The sequence below is a fragment of the Microcaecilia unicolor genome, chromosome 7, assembly GCF_901765095.1.
Source record: "Microcaecilia unicolor chromosome 7, aMicUni1.1, whole genome shotgun sequence".
Taxonomy (NCBI): Eukaryota; Metazoa; Chordata; class Amphibia; order Gymnophiona; family Siphonopidae; genus Microcaecilia; species Microcaecilia unicolor.
The window spans coordinates 259,107,101-259,134,910 of record NC_044037.1 but is presented as its reverse complement, the minus strand read 5'-3'; the positions used below and the strand labels follow the sequence as shown (position 1 = coordinate 259,134,910).

Here is a 27,810-nt window from a genome sequence, read left to right as displayed (position 1 = left end):
GGGTCTGACCCCGTTGGAGTATGTATTCCCCTGTTCTCTCAACCCTTGCTCTATTGCAGGCATTAGCGGTGGATCTCTAGTCTCGGTACTGAGAGATGATGTATCTACTTCAGGCAGGGGGAGCGGTTCACCTCGCGCCGCCCCCCCTCGCAGTGAATACTTAAAGCTCTCTGGAGCTTCTTTGCCTGAAGTAACTTCACTGAGTAAGTTTTTTCTTCCAAATAAACCTTCAACCATAACTCTAGACACTATATGGGAAGCTTTTCTGGGCTTAGAGACATCATTCTCCCAAAAATTAATATCTGTTTTGCAACAAGCTCAAGCTCCCCTTGAAAGGGTATCTAAAATGGAAAAGTAAGTCACAATATTTGAAGGGAAAATTGAATTCAAACAAACATCATTAAAGAAAATTTGTGGTTGCAAAATAAAATTGAAAGCCTAGAGAACCAACACTACGATTAATAAATTTTCCAAAACAGATGTCGGTTGCACCTCTAATTACCTTTAAAAGGTACATTTTTGAAATACTGAAAATTCCGGAGCCAGCCTATCCTCCGGTATCAAAAATATATTATTTACAACCTTATAAGAAAAAAAGAACTGGTCAACCTATTTTTGAAGAGGCTGATGTTGTTTTTGAGACTTCAAACCTTACGCAAACTATTGAAGATAATAATTTGGGTTTACAACCAGAAACATTAATTGTGACTTTCCTACTACAGCTGGATAGAGACTGGATATTAAAACAGTTCTTCCGTCATAGGGAGGAAACTTTTTTGAACTATAAGAATTTTTCCCAATGTATCTCGAGTAACCCAGAAGAAGAACCAAAGTTTCCTTAAACTGGGGCCCCCCTGTTCTTCAGTTGGGAGGCCTTTTTTGGTTGAATTTTCCATGTAAATGTATAGTGAAGTTAAACTCAGTGAAATATGTCTTCTCTGATCCATTACATTTAAGCTGCTTTCTGGAATCTAGGTCAGTAATAACTCCATCTCCAATTCCAGAAACAGTAATGTCATCTACACCATGGTCTGCTATTTGATTTTTCTCATGTGAACCTCCCTTCAAGTCTCTAATAGTAGATTAGTCAATGAAAATTATCCTGAGTATTGTGCCTTGCTCTCCTCTCTTAATTGTGGACTGAATATGATAATATGTATTTTTTTTCTTTTTGACAAATTGTAATGTAACAGATTTGCTTTATTATTCCTTTTTTTCTGTAACAAGATTGTTCTTGGAATTGGAGCAATAATCTTTAAAAAAAAAAAACACTCCAGAAGATTCTGCAATCAAGTGAGCAGTGGGAAAATTTAATTCTGAGTTGTGGATCTCATAGAATGGACATAAACGTCCTATATTTGGTCTATGATGACGATTTTAGGCTTATTCTGAGGAGAACACACGATATGAATTAAATTAATAAAACTCGAAAAACTAATGATGCATACAAACATTTAAATTGCTACACAGGAGGAAATATATCCAGTAAAAACCATTAGTGGAGGGCACACTTACCATGAAAGTATCTGGTTATAGCCATATTGGAAATCTCTCTCCTGGCATTTTTGGACAGGATATATCAATTGATTCTCATGGAAATAAAGGATCTTCTTCAACTTGCCAAAGTCAGGTCGAAGGGCAATCAGTTCAGCCAGGTTAAGCACTGAGCTGGCAAAGAGGATCCTAAGAAACAAGGAAAGTAGCGTTGTTTATGTAGGAGCATTCTTAAAGGGGTCAGCCTGTTACCTCCCTTACCCACTAGAAAAACATAACCCCTATAGAGACAAGTCCATGGCTAAGCCTTCATGCAACATAGAAACATTTTGAATTTTGATCTCTTAGAAAGCAGCTGCTAGAGATATGCAAAATGAAAAACCAAACAGTAAAGCAGATAATTCCCTAAAAAGGGCAAGAAAATGTGAATGACATATCTGAGAAAACATAATGCTAACTGAAAAAAACCCTACACTTTCTTATGGAACAAGCTATTGAATTTAACCCACTTCCAGTGGGACATTATGAACTTTTGATTTATGCATCTTTTTTTGCTCTGAGGTTACCTTGCTCAGTATTTTTTTTATTTTTCTGTCGGCTTCTTTTATTAACACACATAATTATTCTGTATACACTTTATATTAACAGTTAACATAAGGTGGAGACCAGGTGGGGAATGAGTAGAAACTGAGCTGTACAGTCAACATGAAACCATGCATTAATATGGTAGATAGGTACATAGGTGTAGCCAACTGAATGCAATTAACGCATACTAAAAAATGTTTCTCTCCTTAAACCAAATGGGAAAACTCAACAGTTAAATGAGAGGTTCTGGCAATTAATGCATGGTTACTGCAAAATCTTACTGCACATTTTAAAATTTGGCCCTACACATTTATAGGTTGAAGTCGCTCAGGGGTCCTTTAACTAAGGTGTAGGAAGGCTAAAGCGCGGGGCACTTTACCGCAAGGGCACTCCCAGCAGCAATCAGCAGTTGGCACGTGCTGCATGGTTACCACGCGTGTAGCCATGAGCCCTTATCGCTAAGTTAATGGGTGGCGGTAAGCGCTCACGCAGTAAATAGGCGCATGCTAGTTTTAATTTCAGTTCATGCCCATTTCCTGGCCCATTTTAAAAAGCCCCTTTTCCCAGCCACGGTAAAAAAGGTCTCAGCACGCGCCCACACTGCCGCATGCCACGTTTTACCGCTGCTAAGTAAAAGGGCCCCTCAGGGACTTAAGGACCTTTTTACTAAATGTAAGGTGCACCAATGCCAGGTTACTCTAGTACGTTTTAATGGAATCTGGATACTCAGATGCCATTATAGACTAGACGCTCATCAGAAGCATCATGGCCCTACAAGGAGGCATCCACTTATAATACTGTTACCATATTGCCTAAGTTATAGTTTATAGTTTATTAAAAACTTGATCCACCGCCAATACAAATGCGTATATCATAGCGGTGTATGTTTACAATAAAATACAATTACAAAAGAATGCCAGTAAATAACAGGATAGATGTTATTCATTCAATCAGGGATGGAAATAAGGAGGAATGTGCCTACTTGTCAAGCAATGATTGTTTCTTAAGTGCTATATACATCTAGTAGCGCTACAGAAATGCTAAATAGCAGTAGTAGTTAAACAAGACAGCCCTTGTAAAATAACCCTCTAAGAGGGGGATCTTCTGCCCCATACTCATGGAGGCAGGGTATATTGTGATGTATATTTAATATGAATATTATTTGTATTTAATTGCATTGTTTGTGTAACAAATAGCACTGTGTGTTAGGACTGCTTTTCCTATAGTTTGCAGTTCCTGTGATTGACTCCTTGTGAGCTTTCCCCATTGGCTATTAGCTCTGAGCTCCCTCTCTGCCCCTGCGGGTTTGTGTGTGAGATCCCAGTCTTCTTAGTATGCCTTTGTGATCAACAGCTGTTCTAGGGGCTGATCCCTCCTTAATATACAGTAATTCCATCAAGAGTTTTCACCTTCTCCCAAAGTCATCTCCCAAAATCATTCCACAAGACATTCCCTATTTATTTTCTCTGAGTTCTCACCCTTATTTTCCTTGAGTGTTACAGCTTTTCCTCTCAGCTGGTCTGAGGTTCTGGCCACCTCCTTGCCTCCGAGTTGGCTAGATACAGACTCTACAGGCAGAAGGTCACAATTATTTTACAAACAACAGAACTGTAAGTTGTTTGGATTTTCTTTGTTTATTCTGAGTATTACAATAAAGAAGATTTGCTTAAGAACTGAGGCCCAGATGCATCAACCAAATGTTAAAAAATCAAAACCGTAAAAGTCCTTAACGAGTTTTAAAAAACGATCAATGCACCAAAAAAACAGGTCACACATGTTCGGTGTGCTATTGTAAAGTACAATGCATCAAACTAGTGTAATCCCTGTTGGTAATCGGCCCCTAAAGCATGCGCAGAGCAGCCAAGCGTTATGCTGGCTGCTCTGTGGATGCCACAAACGTCAACACCCCCCCCCCCAAAACAAAACAAAACAAAAACACGTGGATCGAGAGGGGGCAAAGGCACTTGTCAGGAAAGGAGCGTCCTTTATGGACGGCCTTGACCCCCCCACCCCGCACGAGGTCGCCGCTACTCCCCGCTTCCCCCCCTTGAATTAAATAAAAAAACAAAACAAAATTCAGAACTTTAGCAGCCCCGGGCCCCCCTCCCTTCCTTTCTCTCGACTCTTTCTCCCCACAGCTCCGCCTCCGCCTCCCGCCATCCTCTGCCCCGTGCCCCGCCCCCGCCGCCACCCCTGAGGTCATTGCTGCCGCTGCCCCCTCCTCATTACCGGCCATGTGCAGCGCCTCTCACCTCTGTGTGAAGGCGCTGCACGGGCAGAAAGAACAGCTGATGTCTCCAGTCTTCGCGTCTCTCCTTTCCTCCTGGGCCCGCCCCCGTCTGACGTAGGCGGGGAGCGGGGGCGGAGATTGGCGGGAGATGGAGGCGGAGCTGTGGGGAAAAAGAGTTGAGAGAAAGGAAGGGAGGGGGGGCCTGGGGCTGCTAAAGTTTTGAATTTTGTTTTTTTTTTTAAATTTAATTCAGGGGGGGAGGGAAGCGGGGAGTAGCGGCAACCTCGTGCGGGGTGGGGGGGGGCAAGGCCGTCCATAAAGGATGCTCCTGACAAGCGCCTTTGCCCCCTGCCAATCCTTTTTTTTCCACTTTTAGATTGATGCAGGGAGAGCGGGGAGAAGCAGCGACCTCGGGCGTCAATAAAGGACGCCCCTGACACGCGTTTTCGCCCCCTCGCTTTTTTTGGGGGGGAGGGTTTACATTGAAGATTTTAGTCAGACAGCCCTAACGACAGGTACAGACCTGTCGTTAGCTTTCCGGCAGTTTTCCAGCGTTAGGGTAGGCGGAAAACTTTAGTGCATCTCGTTTCAATAGGGTTTCTATACAATTTGCTCATCTGCATTCCGTTTTCGTTTTCTGCTACCATCGTTGGAAAATGGCCTTTAATGCATGCCATGGTTCAAAAATTCTTCGTTAAAGGGTCATTAAAGTTTAGTGCATCTGGGCCTGAGAGTCCACTGGTAAAGCTTCTACTTGGGGATGGTTTAAGATGGCTGTTTAAGCTACACTATACTTTGCCTAGAACAGTACAGGGGTGGTTATCAAGCTGCATTATGGCTATAATGCACGTTATTTGCCCCTTAACATATGTTAACAGGGGCTAGCACAAATTATATTACCATAATGCACAGTAGGTTAACTTACTGCAAGTCACATACTAATTAGATGCAAAACATGCAAATGCATGTAAAAAAAACTGCTCATCAGTATGCAAATTTAATAACAGGGTTTTTTTTTTGTTATTCCAGGAAAAATACCATCAGCAAGAAGCTGGCAATATTTTTCTGCCCTGGGAACAGCTGGCCACATGCTCCTGGGAGCTTCTTATAGAGGCTGACAAGACGACAGTAAGCTCTCTCCAATACTTCATGAATTACAGACCCCCCCCCCCCCAGAAGATCCTACCAATACAAGCTCCCCACCCACTGTCCAACCCAGAAGGCGGTTTTGCAGCCTAATTGCTACTGGGATGGAAAAATCATGTTGCTTGAGAGGCTGACTGCAAGCAGTGTTACTCATATACCATTGGGTGATTAGTCTGTGTTCCTCAGCTACCACAGGTTAGTCACTCCTGTAGTAAATTAAGGTGTGGTAAAACGTTGATTTTTTACCACATCTTGATAATTAGCCCCTTAAATGTTAACAGGCAATTCCATAAACAGTTGCCTAGAAGTATGAGCCAGTTGCATGCATCACTGCAGCAAGTAGTCAACAGTGACACACGTAACTTCAAGGCAAGGATACATATGGGTAGAGCGCGACTACGCCACGGGTGTGTCACCTATGTGCACAACTCATAGAATACTATCAGTTGTGCATATTGATTGGCACACCAAGGTGCACCAATTTACACCAGATATTGACCTTGCATAAGTGGTTTGTGCTAGCATTCTGTAATGACTTAGATGCAACATTACAGAATTTGCACCAATCGTGCCCCATTGTGGCACCTACTTCTTGGTGCCAAATTACAGAATTTCCCCCTTAGTAATCAAAAGGGAAAAAAATGTTCAGAGCAATGTTTTATAAAACACAAAAGGTACAACTGTTGTTATTTCATGAGACATCAATTACCATTTTACCCTGGATGCTATTTATGTGGCATCTTGCTACTTTTTAGGATCTTGCCAGGTACTTGTGACCTTAATTGGTCTCTGCTGGAAACAGAATATTGGGCCACATGAACCTCTGTTCTGACCCTTCATGTCAATTCTTATGTTATGTTCCTAACCTAACCTAAAGGAGGGGAGTTATCACCCCATCGACTCAATCTAGCAGGTAAGAATCCAAGGTGATATTGGGAGAAGCTGAGAAAACGTTAATTCTTGACTGCTACCTACACACAAATCAAAATGAATATTCTCAGAAAAAAAAGATGCTGAATGGTTTTACATATAAAAAAAGAACCATAAAGCCCACAGAAAGCAAAACTACTTATTGTCATGCTACTGGAGAATAACTGTTTTCAGACCACCAAAGACCTTTAAATTGCAATGTTTGTTTGTAAAAGAAACCTGTATTTAAAATGTCCGCTAAATTTAGCTTAACAGCTACCTTGTTAACTCACCATCCTACCTCAACAAAGGTTCACTTGAAGTGTCATTCTTGTGTGACTAGACAGAGTACCACAAATTATAAGTAGTATTTAAGCACAGCAATGTGTATTCACGTATGCCTATAGATTGCTATACAAACATATTGCATACAAAATAATGACTGACTCTTCGAAAAGAATAGTCGCCCACACTGTCAATAGTATTCATAGTACTGGGGTGGGACAATGTAATCCTGTTACATTTCCTTCCCTCCTGCTCAATATTTCCATTATAACTGATTCAGACAAAAATCTTAAACAAAAATGTGAAATACTAGACAACAGCCAAATATGATAGCACCAGACCTAATTCCATGCTATACTATCAAACAAATATGTTTATCAAAAAATGAAAAATGCTAACCCTTCATGGCTTCATGGACCAATATAATCATTTCTCAGTACTGTGTGGTGGAAATTTAGATGTTGAAAAGATTGGCGCTCAGCTGATAATTTATAAAAGGCACCCAATCTCTATAAAATACCAGCATAGTGCGCAGATCGTGCCTAACCCTGGGGATGGGACTTATGCCTAAGAAACAGGTATAAATCCAGCACTCAAAGTTTGGTGCGGATCAGGTAAATTCTACAACTGGTTGCCTAACATTTGGGAATGCCCATGACATGCCATGACCCTCCCATGGTCACGCCCTCTTTTTGTTTGTATGTAAGAAAAGTTAGGTACTGAGTTGTAGAATAGCGAACAGGGGAGATCCACGTACAACTTCAATTAGGCACCAATTAAGTGACCAATTGGTGCCTATTACCTCATTAAGTTGTGTGCAGATCTAAGATCCACTCACAAATTCTGGTGCCTGATGCTCAGTGCTATATATAGAATCCAGGGGTATGCAGAAGTTTTATTTTGTTTGACTCAATTCCCTATTTAACATACAACACAACCCCCTCGCCAATTAAATCCACCCTAATCATTGTAATATAATTCTTACCCAGGTAACACAGTGTCCTACTGACTGTCCTCCTTCACACCCAGTTTCTGCTCTCTGATAGAGAAGATGATATGGTAAGAGTGTTATCACTCAGCCCCTCCTCGCCCATACTCCCCCAATCTTTCCAGGTGGGCTCTCAGGCTGCAGGGGATTCCACCCTTGCCACCTCCTCTGGCGGTCCCTCACCAAGCATATCTAGTGGAGTCTCTCCCGCAGTTGTAGGGCTGACCGAAACCTCTAGCTCTGTCCCGGGGTCCTCCCCGGAGACACCCTCCATAGTCAGTCCTCCACCTGAGCCCTCAGGTTAATAAGCCCATTCTTTGAGAGGCACAGGGTTTTGGCTGTTGGATGATGAGCTGGTCCCCTATCTCTAGCAGAAACCTGTGCCACACACGGGGCAGCATAGATTGACTGGCACAGGCTCGCTCTGGTAGGACCATCCAGGGAAAATGATGCTCCCTACTACTGTGCTCTTCTCCATGCTCAGTTCAATCATGGCCTGAAAATGGTGCACCATCCTTTCCAGTCGTTTCTGTACTTCATCTTCCATGCTCTCCAAATCTCCCACGTGGTTAGACAGAAACTCTTCTCCTCATAGTGTGGGAGCCTGCGTCTGGCCCACACACATGCCCATTGCCCATTCAAGATACATGTGACGTCAGGTGTCCTAACTGTTCAATAGAAATCTGCTCCCAAAAATCTCTGCGCATGCTATTAGCATAAGCATTCTATCCTCCTCCTGCCTAGTTGGCACAGAAATTGCCGCCATGAAGACTCAGCAAGTTCTTCCCACAGTTTTGGTACACTTTCTGCGTCCATTAGCACAAGCTATAGTTGCACGGGAACTCTGAATTTTTATCAGGCTGGTTCCAACAGTCTCTCTGGTATTGGTAATCAATTTGTAAATCCCAGGCCTACGTGACAGGCAGCTCATTCACTTGATGCCAAAATAACATACCTTTCCAACTCTTCCAAATGCCAGTGTGAAACAAAATATTATTTTCACACCCTTTACATCCCAGCGGTGCCTCCAGAATTTTATATGTCGCTCCTTTGCAAGGGCACTTCTGGGTCCAAGCAGGCTGGAGCCTCCGTGAAGGGCAAACTCCATCAGACTCACTTGGCATGCAGTGCATCCACCTAGGGAAAGAAGTGTTAGCAGGTAGGACGACCCTCTTCTCCCCCAGGAAACTCAGGCATGGTCCAAAACCCCCATTGGAAGTAAGGCTGGCAGTTAAACATAGGCTGTCTTGAGAGGACAGCAATAAGCTGTCTAGTCGAAAATGACCACATCAGCTTAAAACTCAAAGCACTTTATTCTTCAGCTTGAAAACACAGGAACATTCCAAATGCATAAACTTCCCATTATTTTGTGCAGTTTTTAAGTAAGTTGTTCTTCCGATACTCCCCAAGGGAACTCCTATATTATTCTCCTCTCCTAGGATGTATTTTACAAGGTACTCTGAAACAAGGCTATTTATACTTTTTACAGACTCCTGTCCATGCCTATCCCCAGAGAGAGTGTTGCACAGGATTGTCTCCTTTCTATTCCTCAGGTTCAGATTCTCATAGCCTGACCACCACCCAGAGTGACCTTTGCATTAGCTCACCCTGGCTATGGGATGGGCATTCCCTGGTTCCGATCCCGCTCTCCTGGGTTGGGTCTCTCCTCCTCAGTTGCTGTTTTTCTTAGCAGTACCTCTCCTTTTCTTTAGCCAATAGATTCATTTCTTTTAAATGGGATCCCCCTTCTCCTTCTTCAGGTCACTCAGTAGGGGCCTATAGATAATCAGAGACCCACAGATACAAACAGAAACTCAACAACTCCCAGCCCTCTCATAAAGGGCAACTAACTTATTAACAGCTAATTCCATCTCCCCTGTCACTCTTCCTTTAAGTGAACTTTCTTTCTGTATTTTATTCCAAAGCTACTTCCCTTGGGCTGGGCCTCCTCCCACCCAGGGACCTCCCAGTCACTCCCCCGAGTGACTCTCTACAGTGACTTACTCTGCTAGTAATCCCCAACTTAACAGGGGATTACATTTTGTTGATTTCTATTACTGCTGCGGCATTTGCTATTTTATGCAGGTTGTATTATTATGTAACCCACCATTAACAACTGCTTTTTGGATTAATGTGATGTAAGCACTTAAATAAAGGAATGAATGCCTAATCTCGTTAAATGCATTATATAGTACAAACAACATGGTGAAATGTTAAACTAAATAATTTTGATGTCTAATGGACAAGGCTATCCTGAATGTGTTCAATATGAGTTTTATTGCTTAATATTGTGCAATAATTTGAACAAAAATGTTCAGGAATAACAATATTTATTTAAATTACATCATTTACATAAAAGATGTGGTTCCTTATGTTTCTTCTTAAACTTTCATACATGCTCATCAAAAATGTATTGGTAAGTAGTAGTCCAGTGAATAATTATAAAGCAAAACAGAAATCCCCACATTCTATATCATGCAACTTGATTAACAAGCCCTTAACTAGCAATAATTAGGTACTAACAACCAATTATTGCAATTAATTGGCTTTGATTAGAAGTTGTGCGCACATCTAGCTGCTTGCCAATCTATGGCAGCGATTTTCAACCAGTGTGCCGTAGATGGTCTGCAGGTGTGCCGTGGATCTCTGAGTGGCTGTGGTAGCTGGTAGGGATCCCCAAGCCCCACTAGCTGAAGACCCTCAGGGGGAGGAATGCTGGCTTCGGCCTAACCCCTGGTAAGCCTTTCCTCAGCTGAGAGGTACCTACCACTACCACCGGCTGCCTTTCAGGTGCTGTGGAGGACTTGCAGCTCATCTGCATATCCTTACAGCCTTCTCCGGGGTGACACCCAGGCCCACCCCGATCCACTCAGGGCCTCCGCTCTAGGTGCCCAGCGCTCCCACCAGGTGCTGTGGAGGACTTGCAGCCCTTCTGCATTTCCTCACAGCTGTATCCGGGGTGACTCCAGTTCCACCCCGATCTTCCCAGGGCCTTCTCTCCAAGTGCACAGAGTTTCCAGGTGCTTTTTGGCTAGGATCAGGCGACCCTCAGGGGGAGGAATGCTGGCTTCGGCCTAACCCCTGCTTCAGTCGCAGCCCTGTGCCATGGTGGTTATATATTTTCACATACTCCTCGCCCTGCTGGCCGTGGGGGCGGTGTTGGACTACTTCTCTCTCCCTCCTCTAGATTTCAACCCCTTCTTCCACCTCAATCTCACTGTTTTTCCTCCTTTGAAGTCCACTCTATCCGCCTTTTCTCTCCTCTGCCTCTTCGAATAGCGGTCATTTATCGTCCCCCTGATAAGTCCCTTTCATCCTTTCTCAGTGACTTTGACGCCTGGCTTGCCTTCTTCCATGATCCTTCCTCCCCCTCTCTCATCCTTGGTGACTTTAATATTCCTGCTAATGATCCTTCCAACTCTTATATTTCCAAGTTACTCGCTTTAATGTCGTCCTTTAATCTCCAACTATGCTCCACCTCCCCCACTCATCAAAATGGTCACGGTCTTGATCTCATCTTCTCCTCCAACTGTTCACCTTCTAGTTTCCTTGCCTCTGATCATCCCTCCTCTGATCACCATCTTATAACTTTCACACTTAAATCTCCTCCCTCCCAGTCCCGTCCTATCCTATCTAATTTATCTAGGAATCTTCACGATATTGACTCTTCATCTCTATCCTCGCATGTTTCAAACCGCCTCTCTACTGTGGCACCATCCACATCTGTCAACGAGGCTGTTTCTTCTTACAACAATACTCTATCCTCTGCCTTAGACACTCTTGCACCTTTGATGACCCGCCCTGTAAGGCGTACAAAACCCCAACCTTGGCTGACTTCTAATATCCGCTACCTACGTTCCTGTACCCGCTCCGCAGAACGCCTCTGGCGGAAATCTCGGGCCCTTGCTGATTTCTTACACTTTAAGTTCATGCTGACCTCCTTCCAATCTGCTCTTTTACGTGCCAAACAGGATTATTATATCCAACTGACCAACTCTCTTGGCTCTAATCCTCGACTTCTCTTCACCACATTGAACTCTCTCCTCAAGGTGCCCCCTCCCCCAACTCCCCCTTCATTATCTCCTCAGACCCTTGCTGAATTCTTTCACAACAAGGTTCAAAAGATAAACCTTGCTTTCTCTACCTCACCAGCTCTCCCTCCACTAGTCCGTTCCCCTCTCTCTCCTTCCCCTCATTCCCTTTCCTCCTTTCCTGAAGTTACTATTGAGGAAACTACACTTCTCCTTTCTTCCTCAAAATGTACCACCTGTTCCTCTGATCCCATTCCCACCCACCTTCTTAATGCCATCTCTCCTACTCTTATTCCTTTTATCTGTCACATTCTCAACCTCTCACTTTCCACTGCGACTGTCCCTGCTGCCTTTAAACATGCTGTGGTCACACCTCTCCTTAAGAAGCCTTCACTTGACCCTACTTGTCCCTCTAATTACCGACCCATCTCCCTCCTTCCTTTTCTCTCCAAATTACTTGAGCGTGCTGTTCACCGCCGCTGCCTTGATTTTCTCTCCTCACATGCTATTCTTGACCCATTACAATCTGGTTTTCGCCCTCTCCACTCAACCGAAACTGCGCTTACTAAAGTCTCCAATGACCTATTACTGGCTAAATCCAGAGGTCAATATTCCATCCTCATTCTTCTTGATCTTTCCGCTGCTTTTGACACTGTCGATCACAGCATACAGGGTATGATACATACCTGTAGCAGTTGTTCTCCGAGGACAGCAGGCTGATTGTTCTCACGACTGGGTGACGTCCGCGGCAGCCCCCACCAACCGGAAATAAGCTTCGCGGGACGGTCAGCACGCAGGGCACGCCCACCGCGCATGCGCGGCCGTCTTCCCGCCCGTGCGCGACCGCTCCCGCCAGTTGAATGACTAGCAAAAAATATGAAACACACAACTCCAAAGGGGAGGAGGGAGGGAAGGTGAGAACAATCAGCCTGCTGTCCTCGGAGAACAACTGCTACAGGTATGTATCATACCCTTTCTCCGAGGACAAGCAGGCTGCTTGTTCTCACGACTGGGGTATCCCTAGCTCTCAGGCTCACTCAAAACAAGAACCCAGGTCAATTGAACCTCGCAACGGCGAGGGTATAACAGAAATTGACCTACGAAGAACAACTAACTGAGAGTGCAGCCTGACCAGAATAAATTCGGGTCCTGGAGGGTGGAGTTGGATTTACACCCCAAACAGATTCTGCAGCACCGACTGCCCGAACCGACTGTCGCGTCGGGTATCCTGCTGGAGGCAGTAATGAGATGTGAATGTGTGGACAGATGACCACGTCGCAGCCTTGCAGATCTCTTCAATAGTGGCTGACTTCAAGTGGGCCACTGACGCTGCCATGGCTCTGACACTATGAGCCGTGACATGACCCTCAAGAGTCAGCCCAGCCTGGGCGTAAGTGAAGGAAATGCAATCTGCTAGCCAATTAGAGATGGTGCGTTTCCCGACAGCGACCCCTAGCCTGTTAGGGTCGAAAGAAACAAACAATTGGGCGGACTGTCTGTTGGGCTGTGTCCGCTCCAAGTAGAAGGCCAATGCTCTCTTGCAGTCCAATGTGTGCAACTGACGTTCAGCAGGGCGGGTATGCGGCCTGGGGAAGAATGTTGGCAAGACAATTGACTGGTTAAGATGGAACTCCGACACCACCTTCGGCAGGAACTTTGGGTGGGTGCGGAGCACTACTCTGTTGTGATGAAATTTGGTATATGGAGCATGAGCTACTAGGGCTTGAAGCTCACTGACCCTACGAGCTGAAGTAACTGCCACCAAGAAAATGACCTTCCAGGTCAAGTACTTCAGATGGCAGGTATTCAGTGGCTCAAAAGGAGGTTTCATCAGCTGGGTGAGGACGACGTTGAGATCCCATGACACAACAGGAGGCTTGATAGGGGGCTTTGACAAAAGCAAGCCTCTCATGAATCGAACGACTAAAGGCTCTCCAGAGATGGCTTTTCCTTCCACACGATAATGGTAAGCACTAATCGCACTAAGGTGATTCCTTACTGAGTTGGTCTTGAGGCCAGACTCTGATAAGTGCAGAAGGTATTCAAGCAGGTTCTGTGCAGGACAAGAACGAGGTTCTAGGGCCATGCTCTCACACCACACGACAAACCTCCTCCACTTGAAAAAGTAACTCTTTTTAGTGGAATCCTTCCTAGAGGCAAGCAAGACCCGGGAGACACCCTCAGACAGACCCAACGCAGTGAAGTCTACGCCCTCAACATCCAGGCCGTGAGAGCCAGAGACTGAAGGTTGGGGTGCAGCAACGCTCCGTCGTTCTGCGAAATGAGAGTCGGAAAACACTCCAATCTCCACGGTTCTTCGGAGGACAACTCCAGAAGAAGAGGGAACCAGATCTGACGGGGCCAAAAGGGCGCGATCAGAATCATGGTGCCGCGGTCTTGCTTGAGCTTCAGTAAGGTCTTCCCCACCAAAGGTATGGGAGGATAAGCATACAGGAGGCCGGTCCCCCAATGGAGGAGAAAGGCATCCGACGCTAGCCTGCCGTGTGCCTGAAGTCTGGAACAGAACAGAGGCAGCTTGTGGTTGGTCTGAGAGGCGAAAAGGTCCACCGAGGGGGTGCCCCACGCTCGGAAGATCTTGCGTACCACTCTGGCATGGAGCGACCACTCGTGCGGTTGCATGACTCTGCTCAGTCTGTCGGCCAGACTGTTGTTTACGCCTGCCAGGTACGTGGCTTGGAGGAGCATGCCGAACCGACACGCCCAACGCCACATCCCGACGGCCTCCTGGCACAGGGGGCGAGATCCGGTGCCCCCCTGCTTGTTGACGTAATACATTGCAACCTGATTGTCTGTCCGAATTTGGATAATTTGACAGGACAGCCGATCTCTGAAAGCCTTCAGTGCGTTCCAGATCGCTCGGAGCTCCAGGAGGTTGATCTGCAGATCCTTTTCCTGGAGGGACCACAGACCCTGAGTGTGGAGCCCATCGACATGGGCTCCCCACCCCAGGCGAGATGCATCCGTCGTCAGCACTTTCGTGGGCTGCGGAATTTGGAATGGGCGTCCCAGGATCAAATTGGTCCGGATGGTCCACCAGAGCAGTGAAGTGCGGCAACTGGTGGAGAGGCGGATGACATCTTCTAGATTCCCGGTGGCCTGGAACCACTGGGAAGCTAGGGTCCATTGAGCAGATCTCATGTGAAGACGAGCCATGGGAGTCACATGAACTGTGGAGGCCATATGACCCAGAAGTCTCAACATCTGCCGAGCTGTGATCTGCTGAGACGCTCTGGTCTGCGAAGCCAGGGTCAAGAGATTGGTGGCCCTCGCTTCGGGAAGGTAGGCCTGAGCTGTCTGGGAATTCAGCAGCGCTCCTATGAATTCCAGAGACTGAGTTGGCTGGAGATGGGACTTTGGGTAATTTATCACAAACCCCAGCAGCTCCAGAAGTTGGATAGTGCACTGCATGGACCGGAGGGCTCCTGCCTCCGAGGTGTTCTTGACCAGCCAATCGTCGAGATATGGGAACACGTGCACTCCCAGCTTGCGTAGATAGGCCGCTACCACCACGAGGCACTTGGTAAACACTCGTGGGGCAGAGGCGAGCCCAAAGGGCAGCACACAATACTGAAAGTGCCGTGCGCCCAGTCGGAATCTGAGATACTGCCTGTGAGCTGGCAGTATCGGGATGTGAGTGTATGCGTCCTTTAAATCCAGGGAACATAGCCAATCGTTTTTCTGAATCATTGGCAGAAGGGTGCCCAAGGAAAGCATCCTGAACTTTTCTTTGACCAGGAATTTGTTCAGGCCTCTCAGGTCTAGGATGGGACGCATCCCCCCTGTTTTCTTTTCCACAAGGAAGTACCTGGAATAGAATCCCTGCCCTTCCTGCCCGGGTGGTACGGGCTCGACCGCATTGGCGCTGAGAAGGGCGGAGAGTTCCTCTGCAAGTACCTGCTTGTGATGGGAGCTGAAAGACTGAGCTCCCGGAGGACAATTTGGAGGCAGGGATGCCAAATTCAGGGCGTATCCGCACCGCACTATTTGGAGAACCCACTGGTCGGAGGTTATGAGAGGCCACCTTTGGTGAAAAAATTTTAACCTCCCTCCGACCGGCAGATCGTCCGGTACGGACACTTGTAGGGCGGCTATGTTCCCGTGGATCCAGTCAAAAGCCCGTCCCCGGCTTTTGCTGTGGAGGCGCAGGGGGCTGCTTAGGCGCACGCTGTTGACGAGAACGAGCGCGCTGGGGCTGTCCCTGTGCCTGACGAGGCCTTCGGGCCGGCTGGTTGTACCTACGCTTTGCAAAAGAATAGGGTGCAGCCTGCCGTGCCCGGGAAAAACGCCCACCCGTGGGGGCGGGTGCTGAAGGCGCCCGGTGGGAGAGCTTGTCGAGAGCGGTTTCCCGCTGATGCAGTTGGTCCACCATCTGCTCGACCTTCTCACCGAAAATGTTATCCCCCCGGCAAGGGACGTCAGCCAGTCTCTGCTGGGTGCGGTTGTCCAGGTCAGAGGCACGCAGCCATGAGAGCCTGCGCATCACTATACCTTGGGCCGCAGCACGAGATGCCACGTCACAGGTGTCAAAAATCCCCCTGGACAGGAACTTTCTGCACGCCTTCAGCTGCCTGACCACCTCCTGATAAGGCCTGGACTGCTCCGGCGGGAGCTTATCGACCAGGTCCGCCAGCTGTTGCACATTGGTCCGCATGTGGATGCTCATATAGAGCAGGTAAGATTGGATGCGGGTCACGAGCATGGAGGATTGGTAGGCCTTCCTCCCAAATGAGTCCAGAGTGCGAGACTCCCGCCCCGGGGGCGCCGAGGCGGTATCCCTCGAACTCCGTGCCCTCTTGAGAGCAGAATCCACGACCGCTGAGTCATGGGGCAACTGGGGCCGCATGAGCTCTGGGTCAGAGTGGATCCTGTACTGGGACTCTGCTTTCTTGGGAATGGTGGGATTAGTTAGTGGTCGCACCCAGTTCCGGAGCAGCGTCTCCTTCAGGACATTGTGCAGCGGTACCGTGGAGGACTCTCTAGGTGGTGATGGATAGTCGAGGACCTCGAGCATCTCGGCCCTCGGCTCTTCCACAGAGACCACGGGAAAGGGAATGCTTATAGACATATCCCGCACAAAGGAGGCAAAGGAGAGACTCTCAGGAGGTGAGAGCTTCCTCTCCGGTGACGGCGTGGGGTCCGAGGGAAGGCCTGTAGACTCCTCGGAGGAGAAATATCTCGGGTCCTCCTCTTCCCCCCACGAGTCCTCGTCCTCGGTATCGGACATTAGCTCATGTAGCTGAGTCCGGTACCGGGCCCGGCTCGACGTCGAGGCACCGAGGTCTCGGTGTCGTCGAGCGGTGGACTCCCGCGCCGGCGGGGACGGAGCTCCCTCCATCGACGTCGACGGGGACTCCACCTGCGTGGCTGTCGAGACCGGCACCGCAAGCGGCGGCGGTGTCGACTGCCCCGGCGCCGGGCTAGAGCTCGCCGGCGCCACAGTCATCGGCGCCGAGGGCGCAAGCACCCCCGGCGCCGGCACAGCCTGGCGCATCAGCCCTTCCAGGATCCCCGGAAGGATGGCTCTGAGGCACTCGTCCAGGCCCGCTGCCGGGAAAGGCGGTGGGACCGGTAAGGGTGTCGGTGCCGGAAGCTGCTGGGGGCCAGGAGACGGCACCGAGGTGCCGGAACCCCGACGCGTCGGTACCTCCACCACCGACGGAGATCTCTCCTCTCTGCGATGACGCTTCGGCGTCGACTCCTCTTCAGGGTGCACCGAGGGCTCCCGGTGACGGCGCTTCTTGTCTTTTTTCCGGTGCACGTCACCGGTGCCGGAGGGCATGGAGGAGGAGGAGGTCGATCCCCCTCGGTCTCGGGGTACCGGGTCCGACAGGGTTCGGTCCCGTGGCTCACGAGTTGAGGGAGTGACCGGGGCCGACTGCCCACGCGGTCTCTCTACCCCACTCTCGCCGGCGGACCGGCGGGCCGACGGGACCTGTTCTCCTGGGGTCGCTGCCATCGGTGCCGATGTCTCGGGCATCGATACCGGTACCGAAGAACCGGTTTTCGATACCGATGCCGTCGAGGTCGACGTCGAGGGGCCGGCGCAAGTTCCAAAAAGACGGTCCCGCAGAACTTGCCTCGCAACCTGAGTCCGTTTCCGGAGACCGAGACACAAAACGCACGACTTGAGATTGTGCTCCGGCCCGAGGCACTGGAGGCACCAAGCGTGGGTGTCGGTCTGCGAGATCGGCCGGCCGCAGCGACCACACTTTTTAAATCCACTCGGGACCTTCGAGGACATCGACGGAAAAATCGCGTCGGCGAAGTCAAAGTCGGCAATGGTGGCTAAAATCACACCACGAAAATTGTAACCGACCGAGCGGCCACTAGGCCGCAACGAGGCGTCCCCGCTAGAAAGCGAGGGAAAAGAAGGAGCGCGTGCTCCACACGCGCAAAATTCTTTTTTTTTTTTTTTTTTTTTATAAAAGAAAAAGAAGAAGAAGAAGAGGCCGAACAGGCCAAAAGCGACGATCCGCGTAAACGCGGTCGAAAAAATCCGGCGGCTGAAACGAGAGAGAGGGGAAAACACAACTCTCTCAGTCGCGGAAAAAAAGTAACTGGCGGGAGCGGTCGCGCACGGGCGGGAAGACGGCCGCGCATGCGCGGTGGGCGTGCCCTGCGTGCTGACCGTCCCGCGAAGCTTATTTCCGGTTGGTGGGGGCTGCCGCGGACGTCACCCAGTCGTGAGAACAAGCAGCCTGCTTGTCCTCGGAGAATTCTCAATACCCTGTCCTCACTTGGATTCCAGGGCTCTGTCCTTTCCTGGTTCTCTTCCTACCTCTCCCTCCGCACCTTTAGTGTTCACTCTGGTGGATCCTCTTCTACTTCTATCCCTCTGCCTGTCGGCGTACCTCAGGGTTCTGTTCTTGGTCCCCTCCTCTTCTCTATCTACACTTCTTCCCTTGGTTCATTAATCTCATCCCATGGCTTTTCCTACCATCTCTATGCTGATGACTCCCAAATCTACCTTTCTACCCCTGATATCTCACCTTGCATCCAAACCAAAGTTTCAGCGTGCTTGTCTGACATTGCTGCCTGGATGTCTCAACGCCACCTGAAATTAAATATGACCAAAACCGAGCTTCTCATTTCCCCCCCCCCAAACCCACCTCCCCGCTCCCCCCGTTTTCTATTTCTGTTGATGGCTCTCTCATTCTCCCTGTCTCCTCAGCTCGAAACCTTGGGGTCATCTTTGACTCTTCTCTCTCCTTCTCTGCTCATATCCAGCAGACTGCCAAGACCTGTCATTTCTTTCTTTACAACATCCGTAAAATCCACCCCTTTCTTTCCGAGCACTCTACCAAAACCCTCATCCACACCCTTGTCACCTCTCGTTTAGACTACTGCAATCTGCTTCTTGCTGGCCTCCCACTTAGTCACCTCTCCCCTCTCCAGTCGGTTCAAAACTCTGCTGCCCGTCTCATCTTCCGCCAGGGTCGCTTTACTCATACTACCCCTCTCCTCAAGACCCTTCACTGGCTCCCTATCCGTTTTCGCATCCTGTTCAAACTTCTTCTACTAACCTATAAATGTATTCACTCTGCTGCTCCCCAGTATCTCTCCACACTCGTCCTTCCCTACACCCCTTCCCGTGCACTCCGCTCCATGGATAAATCCTTCTTATCTGTTCCCTCCTCCACTACTGCCAACTCCAGACTTCGCGCCTTCTGTCTCGCTGCACCCTACGCCTGGAATAAACTTCCTGAGCCCCTACGTCTTGCCCCATCCTTGGCCACCTTTAAATCTAGACTGAAAGCCCACCTCTTTAACATTGCCTTTGACTCGTAACCACTTGTAACCACTCGCCTCCACCTACCCTCCTCTCTTCCTTCCCGTTCACATTAATTGATTTGATTTGCTTATTTTTTATTTTTGTCTATTAGATTGTAAGCTCTTTGAGCAGGGACTGTCTTTCTTCTATGTTTGTGCAGCGCTGCGTATGCCTTGTAGCGCTATAGAAATGCTAAATAGTAGTAGTAGTAGTAGTAGTAGTAGTAATGTCTCTGAAGACGCCCAGAAGCTCCTAAGCACAGCTCGACAGTTAGCAGCTGCTTCCTGAGCCGCCAATGCTGGCGCTCTTTGCATGTTCCGTTTTCACATATATGCGGAATACCAGTGTTAGGGACATCCAAAAATTGTTTTTCTTCTCTGGGTCAGGGTAAGTGAAGTTCCAATCAAAGCTGTTGTTAAAGCCTCTTTCTTCTGCAGTTGACTGCTGGATTTTTTTTCCTCATTTCTTAGGAGTTCTTAAATTTTTATTTTGCCTTTATCAAACAATATTGACTAGTGTTTTTTTTTTTAAAGTTAAATGTATGTGGGCAAGGGGAGCAACTCGAGGGGATGAGAAGAGAGTGGAGAGGACAAATACCCTTAAAAAACTGATGGTGTGCCTTAACAATTTTAGCACCTTGTCAGTGTGCCATAAGATGAAAACCTTTGAAAATCTCTGCTCTATGGGATCAGCGTCCAACATTTCTACAACATATCTGAAAAGAGGGTGTGGCCAGGGGAGTGTTGGGGCATGTCCAAAACGTTGCGCATGGAATTACAGAATTTGGTTTACGCACACCAATCTTGGGCACTGGCATTTACACCTGGTTTCAGCAGGCATAAGTCCAGTGCCCAAACGGGCGCAGGATCGTCACCTAAGCGCTATTCTATATGAGGTACGCACTCTTTATAAAATAACGACAATTTTTTTCAGAAACCAAGTTTCAGCAGCATTTATAGAACCCTCATCGAAATGTACCACACAGTGGATTCCTATAAAAAAAGACAGATATATGGCAAATTGAGGCCCTTATACTAAGCTGCAGTAAGCACTAACATGGGGCGCACTCAGGTATCCTGCGGTAGTGTTTGCATATGCGCTAAAAGTGGCCTTAGCACACTGTAAACACCCATGCTGAGGATAGCACAAGCCATATTTTTACGCTGCTCACTAAAAGGGTCCCATAGAGAAAAAGCAAGTGAAATATTAACAGAGAATTTCTACGTAATTGTGGCATTGAGGGGCATGTTTACTAAAGTCCACTAACCAGTTAGCAGGGGATTTAAGTTTTAAGTTTAATATTTGATATAATGCCCTTAGAACACTCTTCAGAGCTGTTTACATAGACTACAAATATAGTAATAGGAAAGGAAATACCCTACGCTATCTATTAAAATGTTTTATTACGCATTGTTTTGACACTGTAAGTAGCATACTATGCCATATTTTGTATTGTTATTTGAATATTTTTACTGCTGTAATTGTCTATTGATTAAGTTTGATTTATTCTTACTGTACACCGCCTTGAGTGAATTCCTTCAAAAAGGTGGTAAATAAATCCAAATAAATAAATAAATGTATTATAGTAAAGAAAGAGTGAGAGAGGAGTTCAGAGCAGTCAAACTTCAAGCAAACTAACTGGCAGGCGCAAAGTTGACAGATCAAAAGTTAAAAGCATCATTAAATAGCTTTAAAGACTGATTTAAACTTAATAAAGGATTATTCTAGACACAAAATAGGTGGGAGCGTGTTCCAGAGTCAAGGGTCAGATACACTAAAAATTCGGGTACGAATGAAATCAAACACAGGGTGCAGAAAGAAGGGACCACTAAACAGTTGTTCTGGGAGGAGCGAAGTGTTCTGGGTGGGAAACAGGGAGTAAGGAAACGTGATAAATCTAACGTGCTAACAGCACCCAGGTGCTAAAAAAAGTCAGAACATTAAAAATGTCTCTGTTTAGCGCAGGATGGGTCAGGGGCGAGGAAGAATATGGACAGAAACTGGACATGGACTGTATACTACAACTACCATCCAGTATTTAGTGCACTGTTATTTGTATGGTTAATGCAGGTGCATTGGGAAGCAATTCTACAACTGGCATGTGATATGAGTTTATTCTATAAGGGAAAGTAGGCATCTACGTTTCTGTAAAAAATCTAGTGTAACATTTAGGCACGAGCCATTACACCAGACATACAGTGCCTCAGTATTGCAGATACTCATTCTGTAAGTTTTGTGCTCCATCATTGTGTACAAGCCCCTTGCATATACATGTTAGTGCCTATGTTATAGAATTGCCCTGTTAATGTGAATGACAACATACACTAAAGTACTTTTCAGTGTGATAATCGCAGGGAAAAGACTGGACAAGTCCCAGTTACCACAGAACCTCTTCACTTACTGCTCATTGATTTTTGACTAGTAGAGCACAGTAGGTGCAAAGACTGACTGCACTTTAATCATTATCATCATTACTGTGTGCAGACTGTGTGCTGTGTGAGTCAGCCAGCTAGCCAACGGTAGCCTCATGGGCTCTACGAAGTGCTGCCAAACCACCGTCCACCAGGGTCAACGGACAGGACTTACAGGAGACATTGTCTGTACTTCTCTGCAGTGACAAGGTCATTACTCAACATTCCCCATTACATGAGGCAGGCTCTGCAATGACCCTGTCTTCTGTGGAAACAGATGAGGAGGGACCATTGGCGATGGGGGAGATTAAATCCCAGCAGCCAAATAGTAGGGTCATTCACAAGGGTTGAACCAACCACAGGGGCCAACAACTTTAATAAAGAGGCTGATCAGTTAATTATCTCATATTCAATTCTTAACATTAAATGAAATCACTATAGATGTTTGTATTTTGACAACAACTTCTTAAGATCATTTTGCAGGGAAACTTACTAAATATTTTTTTAAACCCTTAAATTTTTTTTTAACCAGAAATAGTGACAAAAATATGTTTTGTATTATTTCATCTAAGGTGACTGCAACTTGGTGTACCAGAGCCTTCTGCTTTTTCTTGAATGCCCAGTTTTGTAGAACGAAAAACAAGCACATGTGAGTAACTTTTTTGGAAGTGTTTCACTACAGTACTTAGCAGCCAAAATATTTATTCTTAGAGCTTGCTGATTTTGCTGTAGCAGAATTCCAGAAATCTGATGCAACACAGCATGAAAACGGCAGTCACAGAGAGAAAACAGAAAACGGTCAATCATTCTGTTAAGCCCACCTCATTAGGTGTTTGTAAAACTTGATAAAATAAAGAAACCAAAGAACAGTAGATATGTTAGAATATGGAGCCAAGAAGGAAGCTGCCTACAGTCAAATCTCAAGAATAAGAAGGAAAACAAAGATGTAATAGACATTCAAATATCTCATAGGCTTCCTTAGAGCTTGTTTTACAAAATTGCACTAGTGATTCCCATGTGGCAAATGAGAGAAAGCCCATAGGTGTCCACCTAGGTGCTATTTTATAAAGATAAGTTTTGTGATATGGAGGGTGTTTTGTTTTCAAGCACAATTATCCTTGAGTCTGATACAATTGGAGACTGACTTACATTTTAAAAGACTTGTTATGGCGTATCATTTTTGAGGTGTATGTATAGTATACTGTCCCTTATCCAGCACATACATATTGTGAACTATTTCCCAGAAATGAGGACTTATTGATGTTGAAAAGTTAAAGGCCCGTTGGTTATCCAAGCTGTCCATAAACATTCTCTCTAATGCTGAAAAGGCCATTTCAATTTGGCAGGAGACTTTAGTACAGGTGCTAGATGAAGCCAGCACTCATTTGGAAGGTTTAACATCAGGTTCAAGAATGTTGCCCTATGCTCATTGGCAGAGTCGTAGAGAGGGGAGCTGATACCCGGGGCGGGTCGCCGCTGCGCACCCCCCCCCCCCCGGGTGCAGCACGATGCACCCTCCTCCCACTGGAGCGCACCCCCCCCGGAGCGCATACCTGCGGCGAGGGATGGGCGGGAGGGCCGATCCGCCCCGACTGCACGTTGCTGGGGTGTGTCGGCTCCGCGCTGGTTCACTGCTCTCTCTGTCCCGGAACAGGTTTGTTCCGGGGCAGAGAGGGCAGTGCACCAGCGCGGAGCCGACACCCCCCAGCGGCGTGCAACCGGGGCGGACCGCCCCCCCCCCCCCCTTCCTACGCCACTGCTCATTGGTTTAAAAAAATCAGACAAACTAGCTTTCTGCCAGGCCAGAAGACAATGGTGCACATCTCAGTCTCATGAAGCACGAGGCATATGTGAATTACCTGGATTATAAACAAAAAATTACTACTAGTACTAAAAAGTTTACTTTTCTGAAAAAATATAAATTCTTGTACCAATCTTTGTGATTTTTTCATAATGAAACATTTAGCTTATACAAGCAATGATAAAGCTCAATTTTTTTTTTCAATTGTGGCATTATTTTTTTCAAGAAAAAAACCCAGCAGCTCTGTTCACATTTTGATACTGATACAAGCACTGAGAATATATCATCATATGTTGACCATAGTTTCTGTTCAACTATGCAGGATGTGAGCCTATTGCTAATATTGTAAATGCCTCATTAGCAGATGACTTTGTCCTTGCTCAGCTGAAACAAACTTGTATTCACTCATTAAAAAAAAAAAAAAAAGATCTGCTACATCCAGCTAATTAATGCCTAATGTCATTGCTGCCCTATTTGACAAAGATACTTGAATAACATAATAATTCTTATTTCTATAGCATTACCGGAAGTATACAGCAGAGGATGAAGGTGAAAGAGGACAGACTCAGGAGTAACCTGAGGAAATACTTCTTCATGGAAAGGGAGGTGAATTTGTGGAACAGCCTCCTGGTGGAGGTGGTGATGACAAAAAATGAATCTGAATTCAAGCAAGCTTGTGACAGGATTTCTAAGGAAGAGGAAGGGATAGTAGATTACATAGATGGACAGACTGCACAGGCCATGCAGCCTTTATCTACCTTCATTTTTCTATGTTTCTATACAGTGGTAATAGATACTAAGATACAATTTGCCTCTGTCCTAAAGACCCTGTATTCTAAATGGATAGCTCAGACAATGAGAGGACAAAGGAGTCAATTCTACAAAGGGTGATGAAAGTTATGAGCCAAACATCTGAGAACTAATCTAGTATTCTATATAGTCAATGTTGCATTTATTTATTTGTTGCATTTGTATCCCACAATTTCCCACCTCTTTGCAGGCTCAATGTGGCTTACAATACATTATGAGTAGTGGAAATGAGAAAAGAGTAAACAAATCTGATACAAAATACTAGCATAAGTCTGCATTTACGCACCAACATTTAGGCGCAACCACTTACAACATCTCAACAGCAGGTGTAAATACACGCACCTAAATTTTGGCACCAACGCATACAACTTACAGTATTCTATGCTTTGTGCAACCCAACCATGCCCTACCTATACACATGCCCCCTGTGCAATTATACACTAAAGAACTTGGGCTCTACATTATAGAATAGCTCCTAAGTGCAGTTACACATCCAAATGACACATATTTTTTGGCACTCTATATAAAATGAGGGGGAAGTGACCTCCCAAAGGCACATGGAGTGTCATTGGAACCTTGGCTTCCTGGTTCACAGACACAGCTCTATTTACCAAGCCACTTCCTCTCCAAAGTTACAGGATTTTAAAGCAGCGAACAACATCCTTGATCCCTATCAATGTAGGGTTTTGTTATCCAATATTAAAGATTAGAACTGGTTTCCACTCTGGTCCAAGATATTGCATATTTTCTAGATATTTCTGCTGCTTTTGACACCATCAGTTACAATATTTTGTGGTTCTGTCTTTTGAGTCTGGGCATTTCTAACTTGACTTAAATCCTATTTGGCAGGATATGCTCTACAGGTATGAGGTACACTGAATATGTCTACTTGGCTTCCATTGGATACCAGACTCCTGCAGGGTTCTACTCAACATTCATCCTTGTCTGATTTGCAAGATGCTTGCTGGATTTAATATAAATTATACCCTATGAAGTCAACATCCAGGCTTTTCCCCAGTGTTCTCTACTATGGAGGACACATGTACAGTTGTTGTCAACAGCACAGCTGCCATCAAGTGAATGGCTGCTAATAACCTTGAACTTAGGCATAACTGGAATCATGCCACTCTTCAGAACCATGGTGGCAGATACCTTTTCTCAGTTGTAGTCAGACAACTGGTCAGGTCCTATATCATTAGAAGTTCAAAACTTATTATTTAGCCTGTATGATATTTTGGAAGAGCAAGTTCGATCATGTGCCTCCTCTGTTGAAGGAACTACATTGGCTACCACCACAGACACAACTATTATTTAAAACTTGTTGCCTAATTTTTAAGATCTGGTATGGTTTAATTCCTATTGAAGTTTCTCAACTGGTTTTGTGTTCACTCAGGTTAAGTTCCAGTCGGTCGTTACACTGGATAGACCTTATAAGTCCATCATTTAAAGGTACTAAGTTTAAAAAAAACTCTGGAGATCTCTTTTTTACATCAGGCTCCTCATGTTTGGAATGACCTATCATTTGGTATTAAACATCAAATCTCCTATGACCTGTTTTGGAAAGATTTGAAAACCTTCATATTTAAGAAATTTATGATTTAGATATTTTAACCATCTCATTTATATATGTGTTATATTTTGTTTGTAATTAAATACATATAACATCGTTAGCGGCTTTGAACCTATAAAGGGAATAAGCAGGTTAGAAATGTCAATTTAGATTAGATTCTTCATTTGCATCTATAGGTAAAGTCAGTCACTAAGAATGCCTTTGTTAAACTGGATTTGGCTCATAGAACAAAATTATCCTGGTTTCAAAACTGTGAATCAGACAAACTGTATTGGCAGGATTGATTGACTGTATTTCACTGTACCTGGGCTTGCCTGTAGCAACAATTTAAGTGCTGTAAATTGTACAAAATGCTGCCACTTGAGTATTAAGCACAGCATGAAGCTCATTTTGCCAGTTTTACACACTTAGAACTGGTTAACCTTATTATGGTTGTTCAGGTTCAAGACCTAACAGTGACCCACAGAAAAACAGAAAAGAGAAAAATGTAGGCAGGTAAAGACCATATGGAGTATCCAGTCTGCCCATCCATGTCATCTACTCTCCCCATCACTCCCATCAGATACTGTTCATCTCCACCACTTCCACTGGTAGACCATTCCATAAATTCACCATACTTTCTGTGAAGAAGTATTTCCTCAGGTTACTTCTGAGTTTATCCCTTTTCACCTTCATTCTATGCCCCCTCATTCCAGAGCTTCCTTTCAATTGAAAGAGACTTGCCTCCTGTGCATTTATGTCGCATAGGTATTTAAATGTCTCTATCATATCTCCCCTCTCCCGCCTTTCTTACAATTAAGATTTTTAAGTCTGCCTTCATATGCTTTATGATGAAGAATATTTTAGTAGCTGCCTTCTAGACTGACTCGATCCTGTTTATATCTTTTTGAAGGTGCAGTCTGCATAACTTTACACAATATTCTAAAAGAAGTCTCACCAAAGTCTTATAAAGGGACATTTTCATATCTTTTTCTCTTACTAGCCATTCCTCTCCCTACACACTCAGGCATACTCCTAGCTTTTGCCATCACCTTTTGTACCTGCTTGGCAACCTTAAGATCATCACGTATGATCACACCCAAGTCCCGCTCCTTTTTCATGCACAAAACTGTACCGTTCCCTCGGGTTTTTGCAACCGAAATGCATCACTCTGCATTTTTTTAGCATTAACGTTTAGCTACCAAATTCAAGACCATTCCTCTAGCTTCACTAAGTCCTTTCTCATGGTATCCACACCATTAAGGGTGCCTACCCTACTGCAGATTTTGGTACCCTTAAGGAGACAAAGCTTACCAAACAGCCCTTCAGCAATATCGATTACAAAAATGTTAAAAAAAAATTGTCACCTTCTACTCAACCAGCTCCCAACTCAGTCAGACAGTTTAGGGCCCAAAATGAGGGCACTCTGTTTATTAGTCATCTATGCGGAACTGTGTCAAAGACTTTGCTAAAATCTAAATAAATCATATCTAGCGCTCTTCCTCGATCCAACTCTCTGGTTGCCCAGTCAAACAAATTAATGGCAAAATTATGCCTTACCTGCTGATAATTTCCTTTCCTTTAGTCACAGCAAATGAATCCAGAAATGGGTTGTGTCCATCTATCAGCAGGTGGAGACAGAGATTACAAAACTGAAGGCAGTGATACCAGATGGACAGCTCCTCCTTCACTCAGTACATATGTTTCATCACAAAGCAGAATCAGGCAAGAAACCCGGAAGCTTTCCTTACAACAGAAATTTGTCTTCATGTTGATCCA

The 27,810-nt window shown here is 45.8% G+C and overlaps 1 protein-coding gene across 1 annotated transcript in view; it reads right to left on the bottom strand.

The window, feature by feature from the left end:
* The window catches only part of GTDC1 (glycosyltransferase like domain containing 1), a 451,648-nt gene that overhangs the window by 265,054 nt on the left and 158,784 nt on the right, over positions 1-27,810 (bottom strand). The window contains 1 exon segment of the mRNA XM_030209762.1: positions 1,516-1,683. Coding sequence (XP_030065622.1) covers positions 1,516-1,683 — 168 coding nt within the window.